Source organism: Synchiropus splendidus, chromosome 16 (assembly GCF_027744825.2).
Source record: "Synchiropus splendidus isolate RoL2022-P1 chromosome 16, RoL_Sspl_1.0, whole genome shotgun sequence".
NCBI classification, from domain to species: Eukaryota; Metazoa; Chordata; class Actinopteri; order Syngnathiformes; family Callionymidae; genus Synchiropus; species Synchiropus splendidus.
In genome coordinates, this window is record NC_071349.1 from 11,324,654 (window position 1) to 11,346,669 (window position 22,016).

At 42.5% G+C, this 22,016-nt stretch overlaps 1 protein-coding gene across 1 annotated transcript in view; it reads right to left on the reverse strand.

The window, feature by feature from the left end:
* Window positions 1–22,016, reverse strand: part of pacrg (PARK2 co-regulated) — a 131,801-nt gene that overhangs the window by 51,652 nt on the left and 58,133 nt on the right. Inside the window, exons 3-4 of the mRNA XM_053845496.1 lie at window positions 21,338–21,509; window positions 11,888–12,037 (exon numbers count right to left, since the gene is read on the reverse strand). Coding sequence (XP_053701471.1) covers window positions 11,888–12,037; window positions 21,338–21,509 — 322 coding nt within the window. The remainder of the gene's footprint in view (window positions 1–11,887; window positions 12,038–21,337; window positions 21,510–22,016) is intronic.

The following is a 22,016-nucleotide window of genomic DNA, read 5'->3' on the forward strand; positions in this document are numbered from 1 at the left end:
CAAGATGCATGCCATGATCAAAGCTTCCTCAAGGTGCCAGTTTGTGCAGGGAGGACGACCTTTTCCCTCCCTTTCCCAGAATAGCAGGGCTGAGGGGAACAAGCGTTGGATGACAAAGACACAGAAGCCTGTGACCCTGCAGGGGCCAACAAACTCTAAACTGCCTCCCAACATGCAGCACCAAAAACAGCTGATGTCCAGCATCTCAAATGTCACAAATAAAATCTGTCAAGGAATGCTTCCTGTCATTTACGACATGTTTTATGGTTTCAATTTCGCTCTGCACATGTGGTTACTATGGAAAGTTAAAAATCAATACCAGTTTATTGGCATTAATCTACGGAAGAAGGTTTTATTTTTGGTTGACTGAGTATGTCGTGACGTTCACTCTTATCACAGGATTGCTCTCTTCGATCCTGGTGTCCTAAAATGACCCAGTGTTGGGATTTCTCAAACCCCGTGGCAAGTGTAAAAGCGATATTCCAACAGAGGGCAGGACACACAAACACACCTTCACCGACCATCCTGGGGGAGACGTCTATTGACAAACCGAACTCAATACCCAGACTGAGGTTTGTTTCAGGACGGAAATGTGTACCGGAATAAAAACGCATTTGACCCACCAAAAATCTAGCGAGGACATCGGATTGTGGGTCGCCGTCACCCAAGCTCTCAGACCAGCTGAGATCTTAACGTGTTTGACATGGGCACTCTGGAGGCTGACACCTGAATGTATCAAGTACTCATCACCTTGTTCCTCCTCTGTGTTGCATGTGTGTGTTGGTGAGTGGAGAAGAACAGCCAGGCATGTGGGATATGAAGGATATGACAAGAGCGAGGACAATGAGCCAGAGCCACCAGGGAGCTCAGGCCTTTCCATCCACTCACTCTAAATATTTGATGGGATGAGGTGCTAGAGTGGAGCCGGGGGGCGAGAGCAAGAGGAGGGGATACAGGGGTGTATCTCCTTTGGGAGTATGTAAAGTATCCCAGGAGTCTGGGGGCTGAGGGTCGGGATGTTACAAGAGCTGGAAGAATGCGGCAGGTGAATTATTCATCTCATGGAGGTCAAGTTTAGAGGAGAAATCTGGGTGGTCTGAAGTGGAGAAGAAAGAGGCCGAGGCTTTTAGCAGAGGGGCTGCCAGAACACAAGTGAGAGCCTGGCGGACTCCGGTTCTGTGGTAGACAATGGATTCTGGTTAGATAAAAAAAAATGAGAGGCTAAAAATATCCATTTATTCATGATAAGGTTTCAATATATCTGGCAGTTATGCAACATTACTGTGGAGTTACTGTGGAGTGAACAAAAAACCATCTGGATTTTCCAACTTTAAATCTCATAAGAACTCAAGAACTAAAGATGACATACATTTTTATTTTTATTTTTGATCACAAAAACATTGATAAATGATTCCTGGTTGGAATCCCAAAGAGGAATCACTTGGCAATGAATGAAACATGATCCTGGTAAACCATAATGAGAACTTCACAATCCTCATGAGTTATTAATGCTTACATCGTCTATAATAGAGGTGTTTCATTAGTTCTCCAGTGGGACCACACTACTCCAGTGTGAGTCAAGTGATGGGTTGTCACAGTAGTTCTACTAAAATAAAATGAGATATAGTAAATGTCACTGTTTCTGGACAGAAATATATGTGACAGAAAACACAAAAAAACAAAAGATGGGAAAATAGTGTAAACAATACTGCAGACACTATAGATTTGTAACACTATGAAAAAGTGTTTTCATGAGAAAACAAATCTATGACCACAGTAAAAACCATGATAAATATGTCTGCTAAGATTTACACTAAATTGTTTGTGATCTGGTGCTCTTTATAGTCGAGAATAACAAGACCTACTAGCGATCATGGCCCACAGACTCCAGAGAGCAGTTTTGAATCATAATCTCTTTGAATTCATCTTTTTTAGGCTCACTTTAATGTAAACTTGGCTTATAGAGATACAGTGGTACCTCGGTTCTTGACCACAATCCGTTCCAGACGGCCGTTCGAGAAGCGATTTGTTCGAAATCTGAATGGATTTTTCCCACTACAATGAATGGATAAAGAAATAATGCGTTCCAAGCCTTAAAACAGTCTTTTGTAGGAGTGAATGTAGAGAGTCTACTGCAGGTGCGCTGTTCCTCTATGTGTCTGACCGCTGCATGTGGGAGGGGTTGCCGAGTGAGTGACGTCTCTCCAGAAGTGAAGAGGTGCCCGGTGCGTGTCCAGCTCTGAATGTGCGCTTCTGTGCAGTTTGGCTGTGACAAAGTCATAAACCAAGTCACGCTCTGTCCCAGACTCGCCTCATCCCTGTCCCAGCTCCAGCCCACAACAGGACATCAAACCCTGGAGTGGAGGTGTGGAGAGCGAGCACCTCCCCTGTGACACTCTACCACGGTCCAGTGTGGAGACAGGAAAGGTTTTACACCTCAATATGAAGAAAAAACAGTCAGTAAATGTAGCTAACGGGACACGTCTGTATACAGAGGCTGCGTTATACACAATAACAAAGCGCGTCGTGGGTCAGCTGATCGGTCCATGCATCTTATGTTTTTTTGCGGCTTTTTTCGGGGGCGTTCGAGTTCTGGATTTTCGTTCAAAGTCCGAAGCAAAAAATCTCGACATTTTTGTTCAAACTCCGATTTGTTCGAAGTCCGGGACGTTCGAAAACCGAGGCACCACTGTATGTAACTGAGTATTATGCCTCTTAATGGTGCCTTTTATGATTCTACATTTTTTCTGAAAATCTTAATTTTCTCTGTCGTGTCCTCTATAGAATCCCCACTAGGGGCCACCTATATTTGTAAATAATCTGGGTTCACCAATGGGTGATGAGTGTGGTTGTCTATACAAGTGAGACTGGTGCGTTTCCTAACACAATATCATTGTATAAAACCTGCTATATAAATAAAGTTTCACCCATTCACGAGGCCCCTGGGTCAGAGCGACTTGACAGCTTGACAACCTGCCTCATAAAGTATCCCTCACTTGTTTTTGTCGCCCGATCTCCGGCCCCTGCGGTGCCTTCACAGACTTCACTGGTCTTCCAAAGCGCTCCAAGGACAGAACACATTTCCCGAGCGACAGGTCCAATGCTCTCTGATACACAACGGCAACACTGCGCTTGTGATGTGAAAAAAAGATTCCAGATAACATTGTTATTGTTTAACAACTCTTCCACTTCATATGTACACGCCCACACCCTCACGCACACATTGTTTGGTGCGTGGGCACTGTGTGAGGTTGCTGTATTATTTACACATTAAGCGTCGGTGAATTAATTATGCAAACATTGCATAAAGTGCATGCTAAATGAGTTATAATACTATGCATCGCCTGAACCCACATTTAATATTAATACTGTCTATATTAAATATATTTAAGCCATCAGCAGACAGAGCTGCTGCTTATGGTGCGAAAAAACGCAATTCACTCCTGTGGATGCTTCAGGCTTCTGCCAAAACTTTGCATGTATCAGGTAGTTTGAAGTTAAACCAAGTACAAATTAAATTCAAATAGAAAATGAATTATCTGTATCATGCGGATGATTTGGCAGCGTGTTTGTTTTGGGGGAGTCAGGTGGGGTGAATCACGATGTAGAAAGGGGTTTCAGTAGCATCCATTAGAGGCAGGGAAAAGTGCGAGTGGTGCTGGCTGACATGCCTGTGTGAGACTGGGGGAGATAAGGTTTCTTGTGTCGGGGAGAGACGCTGAGGCGGAAGGTTCGGGCAGGGGCAGCAAAGCGAAGAGGGTCTTTAGAGTCACAGACTGGAGACAGATCCCGGAAATGATCAGGCTTGTGGAGACGCGATGGCTGACTGGAAGACCAATTATCCTGGAGTGTCCTTTGGAAAGCACTTCGGCTTTTCTGATGCTCAAAAGTGCAAGTTAAAAGACCATCTTTAATATCCTCTAATTCACTTTGATTTCGCCTCGGAGGATGCTGCTTTTCACGCCGTGATCTTTTGTAGCTGATTGTGATGGGAAGTATCTGTTTCAAACAAATACTGGCTTGGATGACTAAATAAGTCAAACCTATGTGCCGCCAGAGACAGCGCAATAAGCTTTTAATTTCCTCAGTAAAAGTGTCCTAGACTCGGGCGATAACAACATTTAATTTACTGAGTTAAAAAAAAAAAAAACACAGCACATTTTTATGCAATTTTGTGTGAGGTGTGACCGTTTATAAAAGGTGACAGGCGCGCGCCCTGGAAACACTGATTCAGAGAGGCAAGAGAAATATGACACACAAACCTGCATTCTGTTCCACACACCTGTCGAGCTGTCAGAGGAGGGCCGTAGCCTGCCATCTACATTGTGAAAGACATTTAATATAACCTTGAAATTCACCAAAAAGAACACCTATTTAGTCTAATGTTGTAACCCGACAATATGGTGGACTCAAACCTGTCGGGTCTCAGTACTTAGCTCTAAAGACTGGGAAGTAAAATGATGAATTAGGTGCGTGAAATTTGATTTTTTTTTTTTTTTACTTGTTTGTAGAGTCTCATAAATCGTACGCAGACACAAACTCATTCACCTCATTAAGCGTTTCATTCCGAAATGATTGGTCTATACGTCTGAAAACCACGTTTCCATTTGGCACAGAAACATCCAGATATGATCATTAATGTTTCACAAACAACCAGCTTTCAGCAAAAACAAGCCAAGCACCGCTACTTTTGCTCATAAAAACCCCATCATTTCACATATTCCGGAACAAACTGGCCCATTAATGTAGCCATTACTGTCACGACTATGTTGTTCACATGCAGGACTGGGGCCATGAGAATTGTGCTGGCGGGCCTCCGAACGCTGCGGCAATTGAAGGAGTGTTTTCTCTGAGCTCCTCACTGTCACTGCGGATGCCAAATTCTATTTCATTTTGAGCGTGCTGCCAACCTCAGGGCTCTTTGCCACATCTGCAATCCTCGCCTTTTTTTTTTTTAATGAGAGTGGAGCACAAATTAATGACCGAACAACAAACTCTGGTTTCCTGTGAAGCCACGGAGGTAACGTTTTTTTACTGGAAAAGAACCTTCCATAGAAGAAAAGGTGAGACATTACTGCAAAGTAGAATGTATAACAGGGTCAAAAAGCGAGTAGGATGTGTGTGTTTGTGGAAGGTGTGTGTGTGTGTGTGTGTGTGTGTGTGAGCCTGCCTGGAGAGTGGCTCAGATTATGCATGAATCTGGCTGCTTATCAGCTGACCTTTAAATTGGAGCCGGCGAGCGACTGCGGGCCCGAGAGCTGACGCCCACACCTGATTGGCTGCTCGCCTTTAAGTCCTGCTGACAATAGAAATTAACAGAGCCAGGTGCATATCCGCAGGCAGTGGAGGGGGTGAAGTGAAAGCAGATAGGAGAGGAGGGACGGAGGAGTGGGCTGAATTATTATAAAAACACATTTGCCAATATTTCCTCAACTGTCGGCTCTTAAGCTTCAGGAGAGATGGAAAAGTCATTATGTGCTGTGAAGCATGCGAACGGGTGCGAACAGACAAGACTGACATTACCTGGATTTCATCTCTCACTCACTCATGCTATCATTCCATCCAGCTTTCTCTCCCCGCTAATCTGTGGCGGAGTGGAAGTGGGACTGCGCGTTACGTGCTGAGAAGGTGGAATAAAGGCGTCAGAGAGGCTTGTCTTCATGAGCGACTGCAGGAAAGGCAGAACGACTGTTGCGACTGTCGGGAAATAGAGAGATGCTGCCACGTTAATGTTGCTCTTTAAAGCGAGTCAACAGGTCAATAGCACACAACTATTCATTCTAGAGGATATTTGAATTAAATGAAATCAGAAATTATTTGACTTAGAGTAGGTTTTTCCAACAATAATTCAAGATGATATTTCTAAAATGTTCATTAAATACTGTACTGTGAATCGCAAGGTTTAACCTTCTCTTACATCACTTTCCAAATGAATTCCTTCTATTCCTCTCACTGTATTACTTGAAGCTAAAAGGTGTTTTTTTGCACTTATTGTCACTTAATAATGCATAAAATTACAATTTTTTTTCTTGTCTTAGAAGAGTTATATTTCATGTTTTAATCTATGGCATGTTTGTAAATGTTAGGGCACTCTCTGTATTTCACACAACATTTGTTTGCAATATATTTAAGTAATAATAAGTGTTCAATGGTCATATCATGTTAGTGACAAAGTAGTAAGAGTTTGTCCAGACAGGCCAAACGTCTGGATGGCTTTCGCCTCATGCATCTACTGTGTTTCACCAACATATTAACAGATAGAATTTGTGACAATGTCAAAAGTCCTGATCACACGTCTCCCATATGTTGGAGTTTCGGGGCTTCAGGCGGAGCCTCGTCGGCCAGTTGGTCTCCCAAATATGGCAAACAATTCTTCTCTTGTGATGTTCATTGCTACTTGTCCACTGTTTCAATGGCTCCCCATTGAACAGCTGTAACCTCCTCAATATCCCAAAGCTGCACCCCACAGACACAAATTAGGATCCCGAATTGTTTCTGTTTATTCATGGTACACATAACTCCGCGTGTGACTGGGGTCGCAGTATAAATGAAAACTGAGAGCACTTGACTCTGACAGGCCAAGCGTTCTCGCCATTATCCTTAGCCACCTGTGCTTCTGTCCACAGTGCAGAGTGCTGCTCCAGGCTCCAGTTAGCAGTGTAAACCGGAGCGTTGCCTACACCATGTTGCCGTTAATTCCCTGGGATTCTCGTTCACAAACATTTGCTTAATTTAATGACCTTTTCCAGCTGCTGTCTTGAAATATTTATGCACTGCCACGCGTGCGCCGTCAACCACACATCTAAATAAATACACATATGAACCAGAGGCTCCGGCGTAATCCATCATCCTCCACAGACACACACAGTCCCCTGTCCCATGACGGAGCACACCTCATCCTCAGCACCCATCTCCTCCCCCATCTTCCCTTCTGCAACTGGAGATATCAAGTTATCGGGGCATGTGAGGACACAACTGCTGCTGAAAACCACTGTCTTTCGCCTATAAAAAGTTGTTAAGGCCTCATACCCTTGTTGGGATTAGATCCTAACCCCTTCCTGCTCCCACGTGACTACGCACCAGTGCTAAAAGCAAGGTCAATAAAGATGGACGGTTCAGAGATGTGGACGAACTCTACTGGCCCAGAAGTCCTGATCTCACCGAAGGAATTACAATGGTATGTGACCTGCAGAAGAACACCAGGTTTTTCTACCAACCAAATAAGCACGCATTACTTTACCAATCTTTTATTCTTGTTACATTATGTTTGATAAAATTTATGAATTCAATCTTGCTATCATTTGTCAACACACACTTACCATCATGAAAATGCCTAAATGTTCGTTCATGTTTGAAATCTTGTGAGCTGAGGAGCTTATTCAGTCTCTGCTCACCATTTTCATAAACTATTAAACTGTTCATGAAAGAAAAACAAAGCAACAGACATACATTGAAAAGTGGCCCCATGCTGCTACTTTGTAAACGGACAACTGACCTGATCGAAATCAATGGCAGCTTTAAACGTTTCCATCACAGCATGAAAATCCCAGAAATATATCTTGATGTTTTGGGCGTGTTGACAAAATGCTGCCACAAGTCACTGCCCTCCATTCATGCTGTACATCCAAATGCGAGTTGAAGTACTTTCGCGACTTGACCCCAAAATAGAATGTATATATATATGTATATGCTGTAGCCGACAACAACATTTTTATTTGAAGTTTCAACCAACAGATGAGATTGTAAGTGCTTCGATATCTGAATCATTATCTTATTCAATAAAACTCATTTTATACTGCCATTAAAATGATATTTGAAATCATGTAGCTATTAGACCTATTTGTCCTGACTCATCTTCTCTTTGAAATATTGAGTGGCTATGTCTCCTGGATGAAACCACCAAGGGTGTCATGTGATGCGCAGATAAGGAAAGACACTAAACTCTAAAATCTGACCAGTCACCCAGGCGCAACAGACAGGAGGCTTTGTGATGTGCGTAGTGCTCCGTGTGGGCGAGACTGTATCATCGCTGGCCACATTCCTAGCAGGATGATAAAAGAGGCCAAATGAGCCAGGTCACATCATATTTATATGAGTGTGTAAAAGTGTGTCTGTGTGAAAGAGACTGCTTGTCATTGATGAATGGGGGTTTAAGGACCTACACCTCACTGATAAGCAGAGAAAATCACCAGGACAACACAACAAGGCTCCAACACAGGCTCAAAGGAATACCAGAAGAGCCCTCCAGGCAGAAATCATCTCCACTCAAAGGAAATAAATGGCGTAGTGAAAGCTGAAGGAGACATGGAGGAGGAAAAAAATCCCTCTCTGTAAACATTGGCCATGTTTAGCTTCCCAAAAGTATTGTCTTTTCTTCACCGGATGACGTCGGGTAGTCGAGCCCCCTCCCTCCACCAAGAATTTGCTGGATGAGAGAGCACATCTCTCCTTCATAAGGAACGTTGTTGCATTTCATTAGGGATCAGATTTATCACAGCAAGCAAACAAGAGAGGCGTGCAAATCGCATTGGAGGAATTCCTACACTGTCCTTAACATTGTCTCGCACACGGCCGACAAGAGCCCAGAGAGCCGATTCATGTGACAAAAGGGGTACATCAAGGGCCGGGGTACCATGTTATTCCTCATTATTGCCAACTTCAAAATAACACTGCAGTGGCAGAAGTGTGAAAAAGGATCTGACAGACTCACTGAAGGGAGTTAACTTGACTTATAAATGAGCTTTGATTCACATCAAAACATCACTCAGGTTAGTGTTGTGATGAAAATCCAGGATATTAAGAAAGGGGAGAGCATTTAACAAATGATTCAGTCAAAACAATGAGAGGGAAAGTACACAAAAATCAATCACTAGACTCAACTAGAGATTCATGCCATGCTTCTATGCAAAGCAGTGCGGGGGCCAAATCTCAAGAGACCAGTGTTGGTGCAAAACGTTAAATCCGGAACAAGAGTAACTTCAAATCAAGGATTGAACGATACTTTCTACCACAAATTTATCTCAACAAAACACGATACAAGTTAAGTAGATTGTCTGTGAAGCACATGTTCTACTTCCTGGTTTGGCAACCAGTGCATCATAAGAAGACTTGTACGAGTTTTTGCTTTTCTTTGCCATTGCACAAAAACCAGAACCGAGTTCTTAATAGACAGCTACGCTATGTCTACTATGTCGGCCAATCACGTTGCGCTCATCATTTCTGGACAACTGCTTGGCAAATACTCTTTTTTTTTAAGGTTAAGTTTATCGCTGATAGTACCACAGATTCCTTAATTTGAAGTTACAAGTTTCCAAAACTCCAAATGCGATTGTGACGTCACAGCTCGCACACGTTCCGCAAGAGGATACATTTTACACCTATGCTAGAAACTGCGACATTGAATGGCTTGCGAACTTTGACAAGAGCTATGGCACTTGACAGAACGCCGGGTCACAGAAACCAAATAATGCCAACAATATTTCATGGCTTTGCATGGAAATTGACTATTTTTAAGCTAACAATTATCCGTGATTCCAGATCCTTTAAAGGAGGGGTCTTCCACCCGGTCCTCAAAAGGCCAGTGTGGGGCTAGTATCTGTTCCAACCTGTCAAGCGCACATATCAGGTGTCAGCCGAAACAAGCCGCACCAGACTGACACTCCACTGATGACAGTCTTCTGTCACCTGATTGATTCAGCTACGTGCGCCTCTGCCCTTTGAGGACTGGGTTGCAGACCCCAGGTATAGACAGTCTGGCCACAAGCTTCAGTAACTGCTCTATACACAGAGAAGAAAGTTCATATCACAGTGGTGTGATACATCATATCTGCACTACCGTATCGGTTTGCATTTTATGTTTCATGCATTTAAACTCTTGCAAAACTCTTTCTGCTCAGACCATACTCGGCCAGTACTGTGGCATTTGTTGCGGTGAGAACGCTGTACTGACAACACCACATTCAGATGAGCAACACAAAGGAAACTGATGAAGACACAATGGGAGAAAACTTCAGGAGAGTTATCGACAAGCATGAAGTGAAAAGCTTATCCATTCATGGCCAAAACATTCTTCCCTGCACAACCACCGCATCCTTGTGAGCACAGATCCGCACCATGTTGCCAACCATTAAACACAGGTTTCTGACTAGGCTATTTGGACACCAAGCCTTTCTCACTGCTGTAAAAGACATCAGGTTCAGTAGCGTCAGGAGAACTGAGTTAAACTTTACTAGGTACTTTTCTTATCGTGAGAGGGCAAGATAGTGGGTGACAAGGCTTTCCTTACAAAGGCAGTGCTGTTGAAGGAGCCAGTTTGGGGGTGGCAGAGGAAGACCAGCTCTGACCCTTGAATAACGTCCCAGATAAGGCCTGTATCCAGAAGCATTTAACAGGTCACAGCCTTGTCTGAGACGGGGAGCGACACAGCGGGCCTCAGTGAACACCGCCTCGGGGAGCGGTCCCGTGATGAGATGTTGCTGATACCTAACTGTGGCACTGACCCGGCAGCAGTGGCTGTCAGCCTATTGATTCACAGCTCCGACCACTGCGGAGACAAAGACTGGGAGGGTGTATATGTCAGAGTGTGTACGTCGCCTGGTTGGAGTTGTGTGTAGTGCGACGGACTGAATCAACAGTTGGACGGGGACAAAGCTCGGGACTTGATTTACACTGCAGCTGCGACCGGAGGACAACCGAGCTTTTCAGGACAGATGCACACACATGCATACACATTAGCTAGTGGACAGCGGCCCTGTTGTTTCTCAGCACATCAGACGGATGCCATGCAAGCTCAGTGTGTGGGGGCTGAAGGGAGATGTTACCACACATTAGCAGACAATCCTCTGTGTCCACAAGTGAGTGAAACAGTGACTGCGCCTGTCTGCACGGAGGCTGTCTCCGGTTGACACGGCCCGCAAAGCGTGGGATGAAGCTGGAGGTAAGTGTTATTAGATAATAGATTGACTTCAATCAAAGCTTTGATATTGATACAAACAAGGCACATGAAACAGGGAAGAGACAAAAAGCAACAGAGAAAGCGCCTTAAAACAGAGGCAGGGAGAGAAGTCTACCAAATTAGAAGAGGCGAACACAGACAGCGCTCGGCTCCCAAAAGAAAAGAGTCTGCGCTTTGTGTTTGAAGTGTTATTCTTTGTGAGCAGAAAGAAAGTGGTGAGGGACGTAAACCCATAGCAAGGCTATAAACAAAATAACAAAACATGTGCCAGTTAGTTTTCCTGGATAGTTGGAGGCATCAAGAGGTAGGAGAGAGTTCTGTCGGGTTTAACACACGCTAGCAACAAGAGGCGCAGCAAGTTAGTTCCGGGTCGGCGCTGGAACTACAAGGAAAAGATAAACTATTCCTCGTAGGGTTCTGTGGCCGCCTGCTGAGCCCAGAGACACGTGCTTCAAAATGGTTTAGGCAATTGACTTGACAGCTCATTTACAGGGGAGATTTGCATCAGGCCTCATACGCCAGTGTTTTCAGCTCTCATCCTTTGTCTCTCCACCATCACTTTCTTTCTTCAGTCCTTAACAAATACTGTTTATGTAAGCAAATTAAGGAGACAAGAGAATGAAATTGGATATTGACTAAGAGAATAAAGCCGTGTGTTTGAATGATTGATTCACCATGTCACTCATCAGGTCCTACTGACTTGCGCTGAGCTGAGAACAATCATTCCTCTGGGTTTTCAGTGGGCCAACCATCACGTTGTGCAATGACAAAGAGCGCTTCTTATCGGACGACTATCTGACTCCACCTCATAGACCAAAGAGACCAGGTCAAAAACATTTACATCAGTAGCTACAACTGTTTTCTCCTCGATCTTCTGGGTCACACATCCATCATAAAACTATCTCTCCAGGAAGTAGCATGTTTAGAACTTACTCCTCACATTCTTGAAGATGTTGAAAACGGTGAGGATCTGTCTGAAGTACGGCACCAGTGCTTCTCCCACCTTGTCACCTGACATCACCAGATGCTGGAGGACCTTCAGGGTGTTGCACATCACCAGGTGGTTTCTGGTGTTCAGCGCATCTAAAGGACAATAACAGTGAAAAAATATGAGCAAGGCAGAAGAATCCAGTTTCTAAGGACCCAGTCAGATTTGGGTTTGAGTTGCCAATTGAATTTTACAGACTGAGAAAAGCAGACGAAACAACACATGCACTCTGGCTTCCTCTGGATATTTAGCGTCGATAAGAGGCAGCGTGACAAAGTCTTTCATGACTACCGAAATAACCGGGTTGTACGCGCTCATTATTCTGGTCTGGATCATTCCTCTTGAATTTCTGGACTTCAAGCGTGGAGCTGTTAAACCAAACATGTGGTTTCATATTTTTGGGTTTGTAATTCTACAATTCCCAGTCATCGACTGAAGCCCTCAGTGGTTTATTGTGCGTCTTGTTTGTGTGTCTGTGTTGATGGTAGCATCTGATCTGTAGCCTATAAAACTAACTAAAAATATGGAACTTTTTTTTTTAATCATGTCCATAAAAGTGCTTGTGAAACATGTTTTTTAAAAAAGTCACCCTCACATGATGACATTAGAAGGTCAAACTTGCAGTACAACTAAACTAACTCCAACTAAACACACTTCAGTCGACCAGGTAACCAGATAAAGGTCACATCCAGAAGTCAACTGCTTTCCATTTGCTCACCTTCTGACCACCAATCTGGTCTCCAAACCTATAGGTTGAACATGTTTAACTGAGGATTTTGGGCACCAGCTTCTAGTGTTTTACAGATGTGAGTTTGTTGCGTCTTATTGAAGAACAAAATAACCACATTATCATGTAATAACAACAACATTTACTTAAATAGAACCATGTTGAGGCAAGTTTCCGGTTGCAGGTCATGTCACACCATTCTTTTCTATATTTTGGCATCGGCGATGACAAAGTACTGAAATTACATACAAGAAAATAAAAATTAAAGAAGCACATAAAAAAAAAATCTTAAAAGCCCCATCGACTTCACTCGGATTTTCTTCCATTCCGATCTTGTGTTTGAGTTCCAGCGGCACGTCTCCACTATCTCTGCACGCACAGATGCAGTGGACTCCTTTCATGTGATTGGCTGATTCGATATTTGCCGAACATGACTGAGGTCTATATGAAATCTTGAAACTCAACTCATGCAGAAATTTGTAATTGCACTGGGATTGACTTCTTTGAAATGCACGATTCATTTGAGTCACCCAAATGACGCACGAGCGTCGCATGTCCAGAGGAGGTTAGTTGGACACCGTGCCGCTGCTTTTAAGAGACTCACAAATGTGCGACTGCCACACTCTGCTTTGGAAGTGCTGTTTTTCATCGCTCGTGCTTTGGTTTAGGAAGTCTTGTCTGCAATCAGTGGTTTGAAATGCAGCAGGGAGGCAGGAGTAAGTGAGAGCCAGTCATCTGGCTATTTGGCCTACAGCTGCACTTAGCTCTATCTCCCACTGATAAAGAGAACAAAAGTGCGGCGGAGGAGATGCAGAGCCACACAGTTCAAGAGCCACAAATACAGCCAAAACATGGAGGGAATATGCAAACAGCCCAATTTTAAGATGACACACTGATAATGGGTGAACGGTTAAAGAAAACAACGGTCCTCAGATGAACGCTTGCCATGAGACACAACCCAGAAAAGGCTGCGCAACAGGAGACACCAGCGGGCTGCTGCCCGGAGTCAAGCATCAATACAACTAAATAACGCGTGCCATTTAAGCACGCAGTTTAACAGCCGTGAAAACAACTTTTTTATTTAGCTATTAAAAAAAAAAACAAGGGCTTCTTATCACAGTAGTAACAGCACCCAGATGTGCACTGTAAGGCATGAAAACTGCAGGTACCTTCAGGACGTTCATAAGCAGAAAGTGGATGACATGGATATTCATTTCTATTGATCCTCCAAGAACATGTTAAATCACTTGTTAACTGCAGTAAAAGTATAAACTTTGTATGATAAAAATCATTACGCTATTTGGATGTAGACGCCAAAAATTATTACAGAGGAACATAAATTTTCCATTGGCTGATAATTATCAACCAAAATTTGGCAAGAAAACAAATTAATAATAGTCCATTATACTGCTATCAACAGGCTCTTGATAATACGGTAATTTCACAATATGAAGTATTGATACTCTCTCGAAAAGTATGGACCCACCCATCAGAAGCGAATCAGCGGGCTGGACAGCAAGAGACGAAACATGACATTGAAGTGGCAAGAAAGATGGAGGCATCGCCAGGGGTCACAAAGGTCGAGAATGTGGTGGCAAGACACGAGTCACTGTCAAGGTGGAGTGGATTTTAGCAGATAAACATCAGTCAAAATACAGTTATATAGACATTAATCCGGCGAACTGATGCCTAACCTGAACTGAAACTTATGTCAAAAATAAGTAAAAAAATAAATAAAATAATATATATATATATATATATATATATATATGTATATATATATATATATATATATATATATATATATATATATAAATGTATCACCCTCCCGCAAATAAAAACATCTACGCATATTTTTGTTCATATAATTTCTCTCTATTTCTAAATTTCAAATTACCTTTTGAACACAGCGCCTGTTATTTTTGTAATCCAAGACTTACAAGAGTACCATGTTTTCAAGGCATAATAAAAATGCTCTTCAGACAGCTTGATTGTCTGCGTCCGTCTGGAGCACATTGATCACTCTGCATCTCTGTATTCACTAGAGAAGAGTTTTAATATAAACAGGATGAAAGCATACGGCGATATGATGACAACATCGAGGTAATATGTGCTGTATGTTCCAAAGATGACACCGGCTAATAATATTTAATGTAAAGCAGTTGTGACCTCGATGTAGATTCATAGATTGAATTCCCTGCAGATGTTTTGGCTGCAGATCGATGACACTTGATTTACTGAGGCGGTTCCACAGCCTCCCTCTGGAAGAGTTTAACTTCTCTGCTTCAGACACAACAGACAGGACGGTGTAATGATTTATAATGATCGAGATCATTCTGGTGTTTCTACACCAGCCAAAAAAGATTATTTTAAATCAGGAACGGATGAGTCAACAGGTTGGTAGAGGGTCATCTAGAATCCAGCCAAAAAAGTGAGGGGGAAAAAAGGTTGTTTTGAACAGAAAAGGAAAATGAGGGGAAAACCAAGGAGAAAGATCATATACATCAATCTGAAATAGGACAACTATTATGACCATGGAGCACTCCATGAGTGTCTCTTCACAGCAATAGTAAACAGATGATTCCGCCGTCGCGCCGATGATGCCGACAACGATTGGCCACTTTATCTTTCAGTCTGAATGATATACCCAGTGTATGTGACAACTTCATTTTACGGTCAACATGAACCTTTTAAGCTTTGAGAATAACATGACTCTCAGAATGAACAGTGACTGTACAGTTGTTGCTATAAAGAAACTGTAAAAAAAAATAAATTGCAATTTATTTATTTATTTCTCACATAATGACACACTGCGATTCACTTTGGAACATATAATTCAGATTTCCGTTGGATAACTACATGAGAAAATCCCTCAAAAAACTGGGAGATGAGGTTTCAAGAAACAGTATGGTCCTTTAAAGTGTCCACTTGACGGCACTCTCTGCGCTACAATATTTGGCCTTGAACACATAAAAGAAACCTCACTTTTCTTTTGTTACATTCTGTTTCTTGTTACATTCTGTTTAAAGAAAACTCTGCTTCCAAGCTCATGCTGGTGCATTATCAATGCTTCTTCCACAATGGACATGTTTGTCTTGGGGTTTGTCGTCATAAACTTTTGACTATGGGCTGCTCCCCCTGGTGGATCTATAGGTGAACAGCATTATCAAGGTAAAGAACGCATGGAAGCATGAGATCGGTGGTGGTTGGTAAGATTGTTTGAAACAGACGGGAACAATAAATGTGCCTTAAAATCTAATGTGTTGTGGTGCAGCAAGACACATATTAAACCTCTGGAAATGGAAAATAAAAACATGAAGTTGCTTAACTTCCATAAAACAGTCATTAGATTTAAAAACTTCTCATTTAATTCCGCTCTAATGTAGGTCATTTTTATGGAGCGTGTCCTTTGTAAGTACTAATTGGTGCGCAATGAAGTAGAAAAAGTTGAGCGGCACTATAATAGACAATTAAGCTGCAGGTGAAGGTGACGAATAATGTGGTTATTTCATTGCAAAATTTACACAAGGAGAAGTGACTCAAAAGCTGCAGCATATTTTCCCTCTGAAAAAAAGTTTCCTCCGCAGTGACGACAAGCAGTTTCATGCTTTCCAAAGAAAGGTTGAGGAAGAAAGAGCGACTTAAGATGCTCGGGCGCAGCATCGTCCCAGATAAATGACCACAGGGGACATTCTTCATCACTATCTCCAGATAAAACGTAGATTGACAGGAATTTCAAACCTACACAACAAACAATGAAATTCTAATTACCAGCCAGCGCAAACAATTTTCCCCGCTGTGACATTTGGTCTGCAGGACTGTTCAATTATTCATCGGCTCTCTGGTCTTATTGAGGGGGAAAAAAGGGGAGCAGGGGAAAAAAATAAAGCGTGGAGGAGATAGCAACAAAGGGTCGGACATATTATGCCGCTACAAAACTAGTGTTGGGACAAATCTGAATAATGTAATGACGCATTCAAGATAGAACCCGTTTCATATCCCGTGTGATAATAAAACAGCAGTGACCTTGCATTGTGTTTTTGCAGAAAGTCAGAAGAGGACGAGGTTCAGGAGTTTAGTCCTCAATTGTTCCCGCTCGGTGGATAAATATACCTCGCTGGAGACGGTGTTTCCGTGCCGAGGCGTGACTGGAGATCTGCGTGTAATGAAAGCCTCATTTCCGCTCAAAGCTGAACAAATGTTATGCCAATCAACGGCAGCTCAATGGAGGCATGTCTCTGAATCCAACCACCTATTTAAGCAAGGTTGGAAATAATGAAAGGCCAGCCTCTTAACTATATTTCATCTCCCATCTGCTGGACACCGTCCCTCTCAGGCGCATCGACATTTTCCTCACCGTACGCTTGGATTCCCAGTGTCACTATAGAGTGACCAACAAACATCCAAACATCTTGCAATTTTGATTTGATATTGATTTTTCTTGCGCGCAGCTTGAGGCTGTAGTGAATGTTTAATATAAAAGTGTATAAAAATCCAGTGACATTAATAGAAAGATATCGATTGCCCCTTCCCCTCACATTCCCCCCCCGCCCCTACTTTTCCAAGTGGCACAGCGTTGCGTTGGTATCACTGTTCTGTTCAAGAGGGAGGACCCAACAATTGCATTGAGATGAATACAACCATTTATTTTACGCTGCACATGTGAGTCGCTTTATTGGTCCCTACACTGGGATGGAGACCCTCTACGCTGGGATTGTGGCAGACCTTTCCAATGTTTCTGTCGATGAGTATGAACTTCAGTGTGACAACAACAAGCTCCAAAAGCTGTGTTGATAACATACCTCTTGCACAAAAGGAAAACAGAGACAGAATTGTAGGAGGAGGTGGTCGGTGAGACTGTTAAATATATTGGTGGAATTGGTGTGAGAATTTCCGCCATTGTTATGTCCTCTTTGTGTCTCATTTGTACTATGTTTCGGGTATTGACAGCAACACTGCTCTTCTCTATTTGGCCTGTATCTACAAGCGTTGAGGAATTGTGCAGAAATACAGACAAAATGAACGCAGAACATGATGAGAAGGTGCTGTCCGTATCCAGATCCAGAAGTAAGTAAGTAAGTGATGTAATCGCCAAAGGCAAAACAACCATTCCAGCATCAGCTCCACTTCCTGTTGGGATTGGAGCCCAGTGGAAACACATAAGGCTCAGCGAACTGGGGCTCAAGCCTCCAAATGGAGGTTGTGATCTCCAGGAGGCTGAAGGCATCTTGAATTATACGACACAAAAGACTATCTTCTCTTTTTACACACCTGCTTGATACAAGTGAAATTTACCCATAGCAGAAAATAGCAGTGCCACCTTATTAATTCAGTCAATTTGATGGAAATAAATGTAAAGACAAATAAACGGATGACTCTTTTTCCAACAGTCGTTCAGGTTATTTGTCAGGTGGAACAGGGTGTACAGTAAAGTTCAGCGAGAGAGAGCTAAGGCCAGGCTACGGAGTCTATTGTCAGCCAGAGCCTTCTTCATTGTGTATTCTCAGTGGGTGACCTGCAGTCATCATCAAAATTCACCGGAGCCTGATGTGACTCCGTCGCTCTGCAGATAAGAGCCTGCCAGCCACATTGAAGATGTATTAGCGTCAGAGCAGAAAAATATATATCTTCACATTTCGGAAAGAGCAGACGGCTTTCTACTTTCCCCCTGATCCACAGAAAAGTAATTAATCTGCAACAGAGACACGGACCGGCGGCTTTGCCTGGTGGACGGCTAAACAGGCCACATTTTTAATAAACCAGGAAGTTAATAAGGAGCAGGCCATTTAAAATTCCATTATCAGCACCAAGAGTTTGTTTTCATGAGGGGCATAAAATCACCTTTGGTCAGGCCTCCCAAAGGCGAGGGACTGGAACTGCTGAGGACCGTTTGAAAGGATGAACTTCTGTGGTCCTTCGTGAGGGACCCGGTCAACCGCCATTTGGAAGTCATGTGTGCGCCACTTGATGGTGCGTCCAGAAGACATTTGCCCATTAAAATATTCAAATTGTCTAAGAAAGGACATGACGTTATGCATTTAAGATGGAATTTAAGAAAAAAGAGCACATTTGTCGAGATTGCGCCGAGTATGGAGTCACTGAAGATAAGGCACTGGCAAGCTCCCGAATAAATTCCATCTCTGCTTTCGACATTCATTGTGGATTATGACTGTTTCATCGCCTCTAATCCAGTAAATTAATCCATGTACTGTGTGTTAAAAAGTTTGTTATCGGAGTCGACAGGAGTCCAGACGTACAAGGTCAGTGTCTTCTCTGTAATGCCTGGTTTATGGTTCTATGAGGTTTCATGAAACAGTGGCCACTCGGTGGCACAATCTTTGATGTTTCCTGAAAAGGTGCACGGTGGGGTAGTTTCCCTGCTGAAGGTTGCAGGTGCACATCCAGCTTGAGGCAACCACAGTCAGATATGTGTGGAATTTGTGTCTTCTTCCCATCCCTCCATAGATCATCTGTAGGTGTGTGTGAGTGAGTGAGTGAGTCTGTCTGTGTTCAAAATAACTTAAAAATGATGTTAGGGTATGGAAGACATTTTTGGGAAATATGTGAAATGGGACAAGGAACAAATTTTTCTTAAACTTTGAGAGATTGGACCATTTGGGGCATTTATAACAGGAATTTTTAATTTAATTTTAATGAATATGCCACCATCCCAAACTATGATTGGTCAGTAGAATGAGGGCATCAAGAAAAGTAGGCAAGGAGTAGCAAGTAGCAAGGAAAAGTATTTACTTTCAATGACCCAGTTTGACCTGTTGATTTGAAATAATTTGTAATGTCTGAGTTAGAATGTGTCTCTTTGCTTATAACTGGACAAAGTGTGAGAGTGTGTGTCCATTTTGGACGTTCAGGCTGCTGTGTTTCTGAATGTTGGCAGTTAAGCTTCCCTGCCCTCTCATCCGAATTCACACACGCACACTTCACCTACACACCTCAAACCAACCACCCATGACACGAACACCACCAAGGATTCACTGGACGCCACTTTGAAACTGACACTGCACTTGGAAGCGACGCCAGCGTGTGCGCAACAATCAGGTGTGTAAGTTGGCTTCCCTTCAACGCCAACACTTGTTTTGGTAAATTCCAATGTTTGTTTTTATGGCAGGAACACCACTTCACCTTGAGAGACGACCTTACCGTCCACCACTATAGTGTGTGGAAAACCGCAGAGGCACAACACGATGTCACAGTTAAATGTAGCATGTCACAATGTCATGGCAGATTATCAAGCACGCTCTTAGAGTCGACGTCTTCTGGAAAATGTAAAAACAGAATCACGTTGCTGCCGAGGTTAATGTAATAATAGGATCCACGTGACCAGGAGAACCAAATGTGGACTTGTCGGCAGGCTGCTAGCGTGTTAGAATCCATTTCAGTGTCAGCGTTTGAAACAGATCGGGGCGTAGCAGATATTTTGGTGCTGTTAATTTGCACTGCATTTTTGTGAGGACCTGTGGAGCGTGTTTGTTTATTGTATCCGTATATAGCGCGTTCATTTAATTCACTTCACGCTTCTGAAAGCTCCAGGTAATTTCACTGATGTTTTTGCTGATGACAATGTTGGTTGGTTGTGGTTCCGTATTGGTGCCATGGTGTGGCCTTCGATGCAGGTCTTCGCTCACAGTTGAATGGCAAGATGGCAGTCGTCTGACATTAGATGAGAAGTTTCAAATGTAGAGCAAAAATTCATGGACAAAAATTGCAATTTTTCAGGGATGAGCGATGTTACTGAAAATCTAAGAATGTCCAGAGCTAGCGCATCTTGAAACATTTTTTTTATTTGTTTGTTTTAAATTCTAATATAATATATATATATATATATATATATATATATATATATATATATATATATATATATATATATATATATTTTTTTTTTTTTTTTTTTTTTTTTTTTTTTTTTTGCGGTCATATGAAACAATTTTAGACACAAATATTTCAAAGCTGCCACTGCAGTTTGTGGTAGATATGTTGCAAGGGCTATCCAAAAAATAAAATTCAAAAATTTTAAAAATACAAATAAAAACCTCAACGCTTATCGGACATATACCTGTATGAGGACATGTTGAACATAAAACAGTGAGGCGACTGGATGAAAATTAATTCAATAAAAATGTATGAGTCAAAGCTCAAAACTGATACTCACTGACATCTATAATATGGTAACAACCATATATGACATTAGACATGCCTGAATTTGCCCCAAAAACAGTAGATAAAAAGCAATTCCAAATAATGTGACTAAAAATGTGGATTGTAGTTCATACGATAAAAGTGTGGACTGCAAAGTTTTGAGTAAATAACTACCTGGGCGGTTACATTTGTGAGTTCATCACTGGAGCAGGACTCGTGAATCAGTAACTTGTGATGATGAAGGATCCCACGTGTATAATTAAGTCATGAAGCACCAGTCTGGCTGCAATTAAATCAAAATAGACCTCATCTTCCGTGAACAAAACATTTGATTAAACAATAAGCTACACTGGAATTAAAACTGTCAATCCCCAACATGAATCATGTCTATTTAGTCGGTATTTTTCTTCAGGTTTTAACAGTGCAATTTCCAGTTTGTGCCAGTCGGCGGCAGTCGTGTTGAGCCACCAGGAGTCGACTCCTGAACACATTGCGAGACCTGAGAGAGACTTACTTTTGATGGGTATAATGAGCTGCGGGATGACAGGGAGGATCTTAGGGCCGCCGTGCTCCAGCATGTCATGGATTCCCTGGCGGGCGAAGAATTCGTATGGATGAGTGGTCTCACATAAACCATCAAAGAACAGGGGCAGGTAGTGGTGGTAGTCCAGTTTCTCAATCTCCACCTGAGGCGAGAAAATTCCAAGTGTATGATTATCGGCTTCTTTCATTCAGGAGAAATGGGAACCGGATATTCTCGTATTTCCAAGGGCGGTTGGAACATGGCTTAGGCGTTGTTTGGCAAGAGATGACCTTCAAGATCTTCAAGGTGGAAGGCACATTATGCTAAGCTAATAAATATGAAGGATTTAGATCCGATGCTTCCATCTGGGAAAATCCAGTGAAGACCATGGACCAAGAATCAAACCTCCTGAATGTTGCTGTTTAAATTCATCGTTCTTGAATCAAAAGACAGGGAGCTTAACACACAACACACAGCAGCCTGTGGGTACATACACAAAATACCAAAATGACGGTGACAAAAAGGACGGCTGATATGGGAAAAAAGATGCAGTTTTAGCATTCAGTCAACAGCAATGGTTGTCCAAATAAGTACAGTTTAAACAAAGCAACAAATAGAGGAGGGCGACAGGGACAATGTGAGAGCAGATTACCTTAAAGGGGCCGTATAT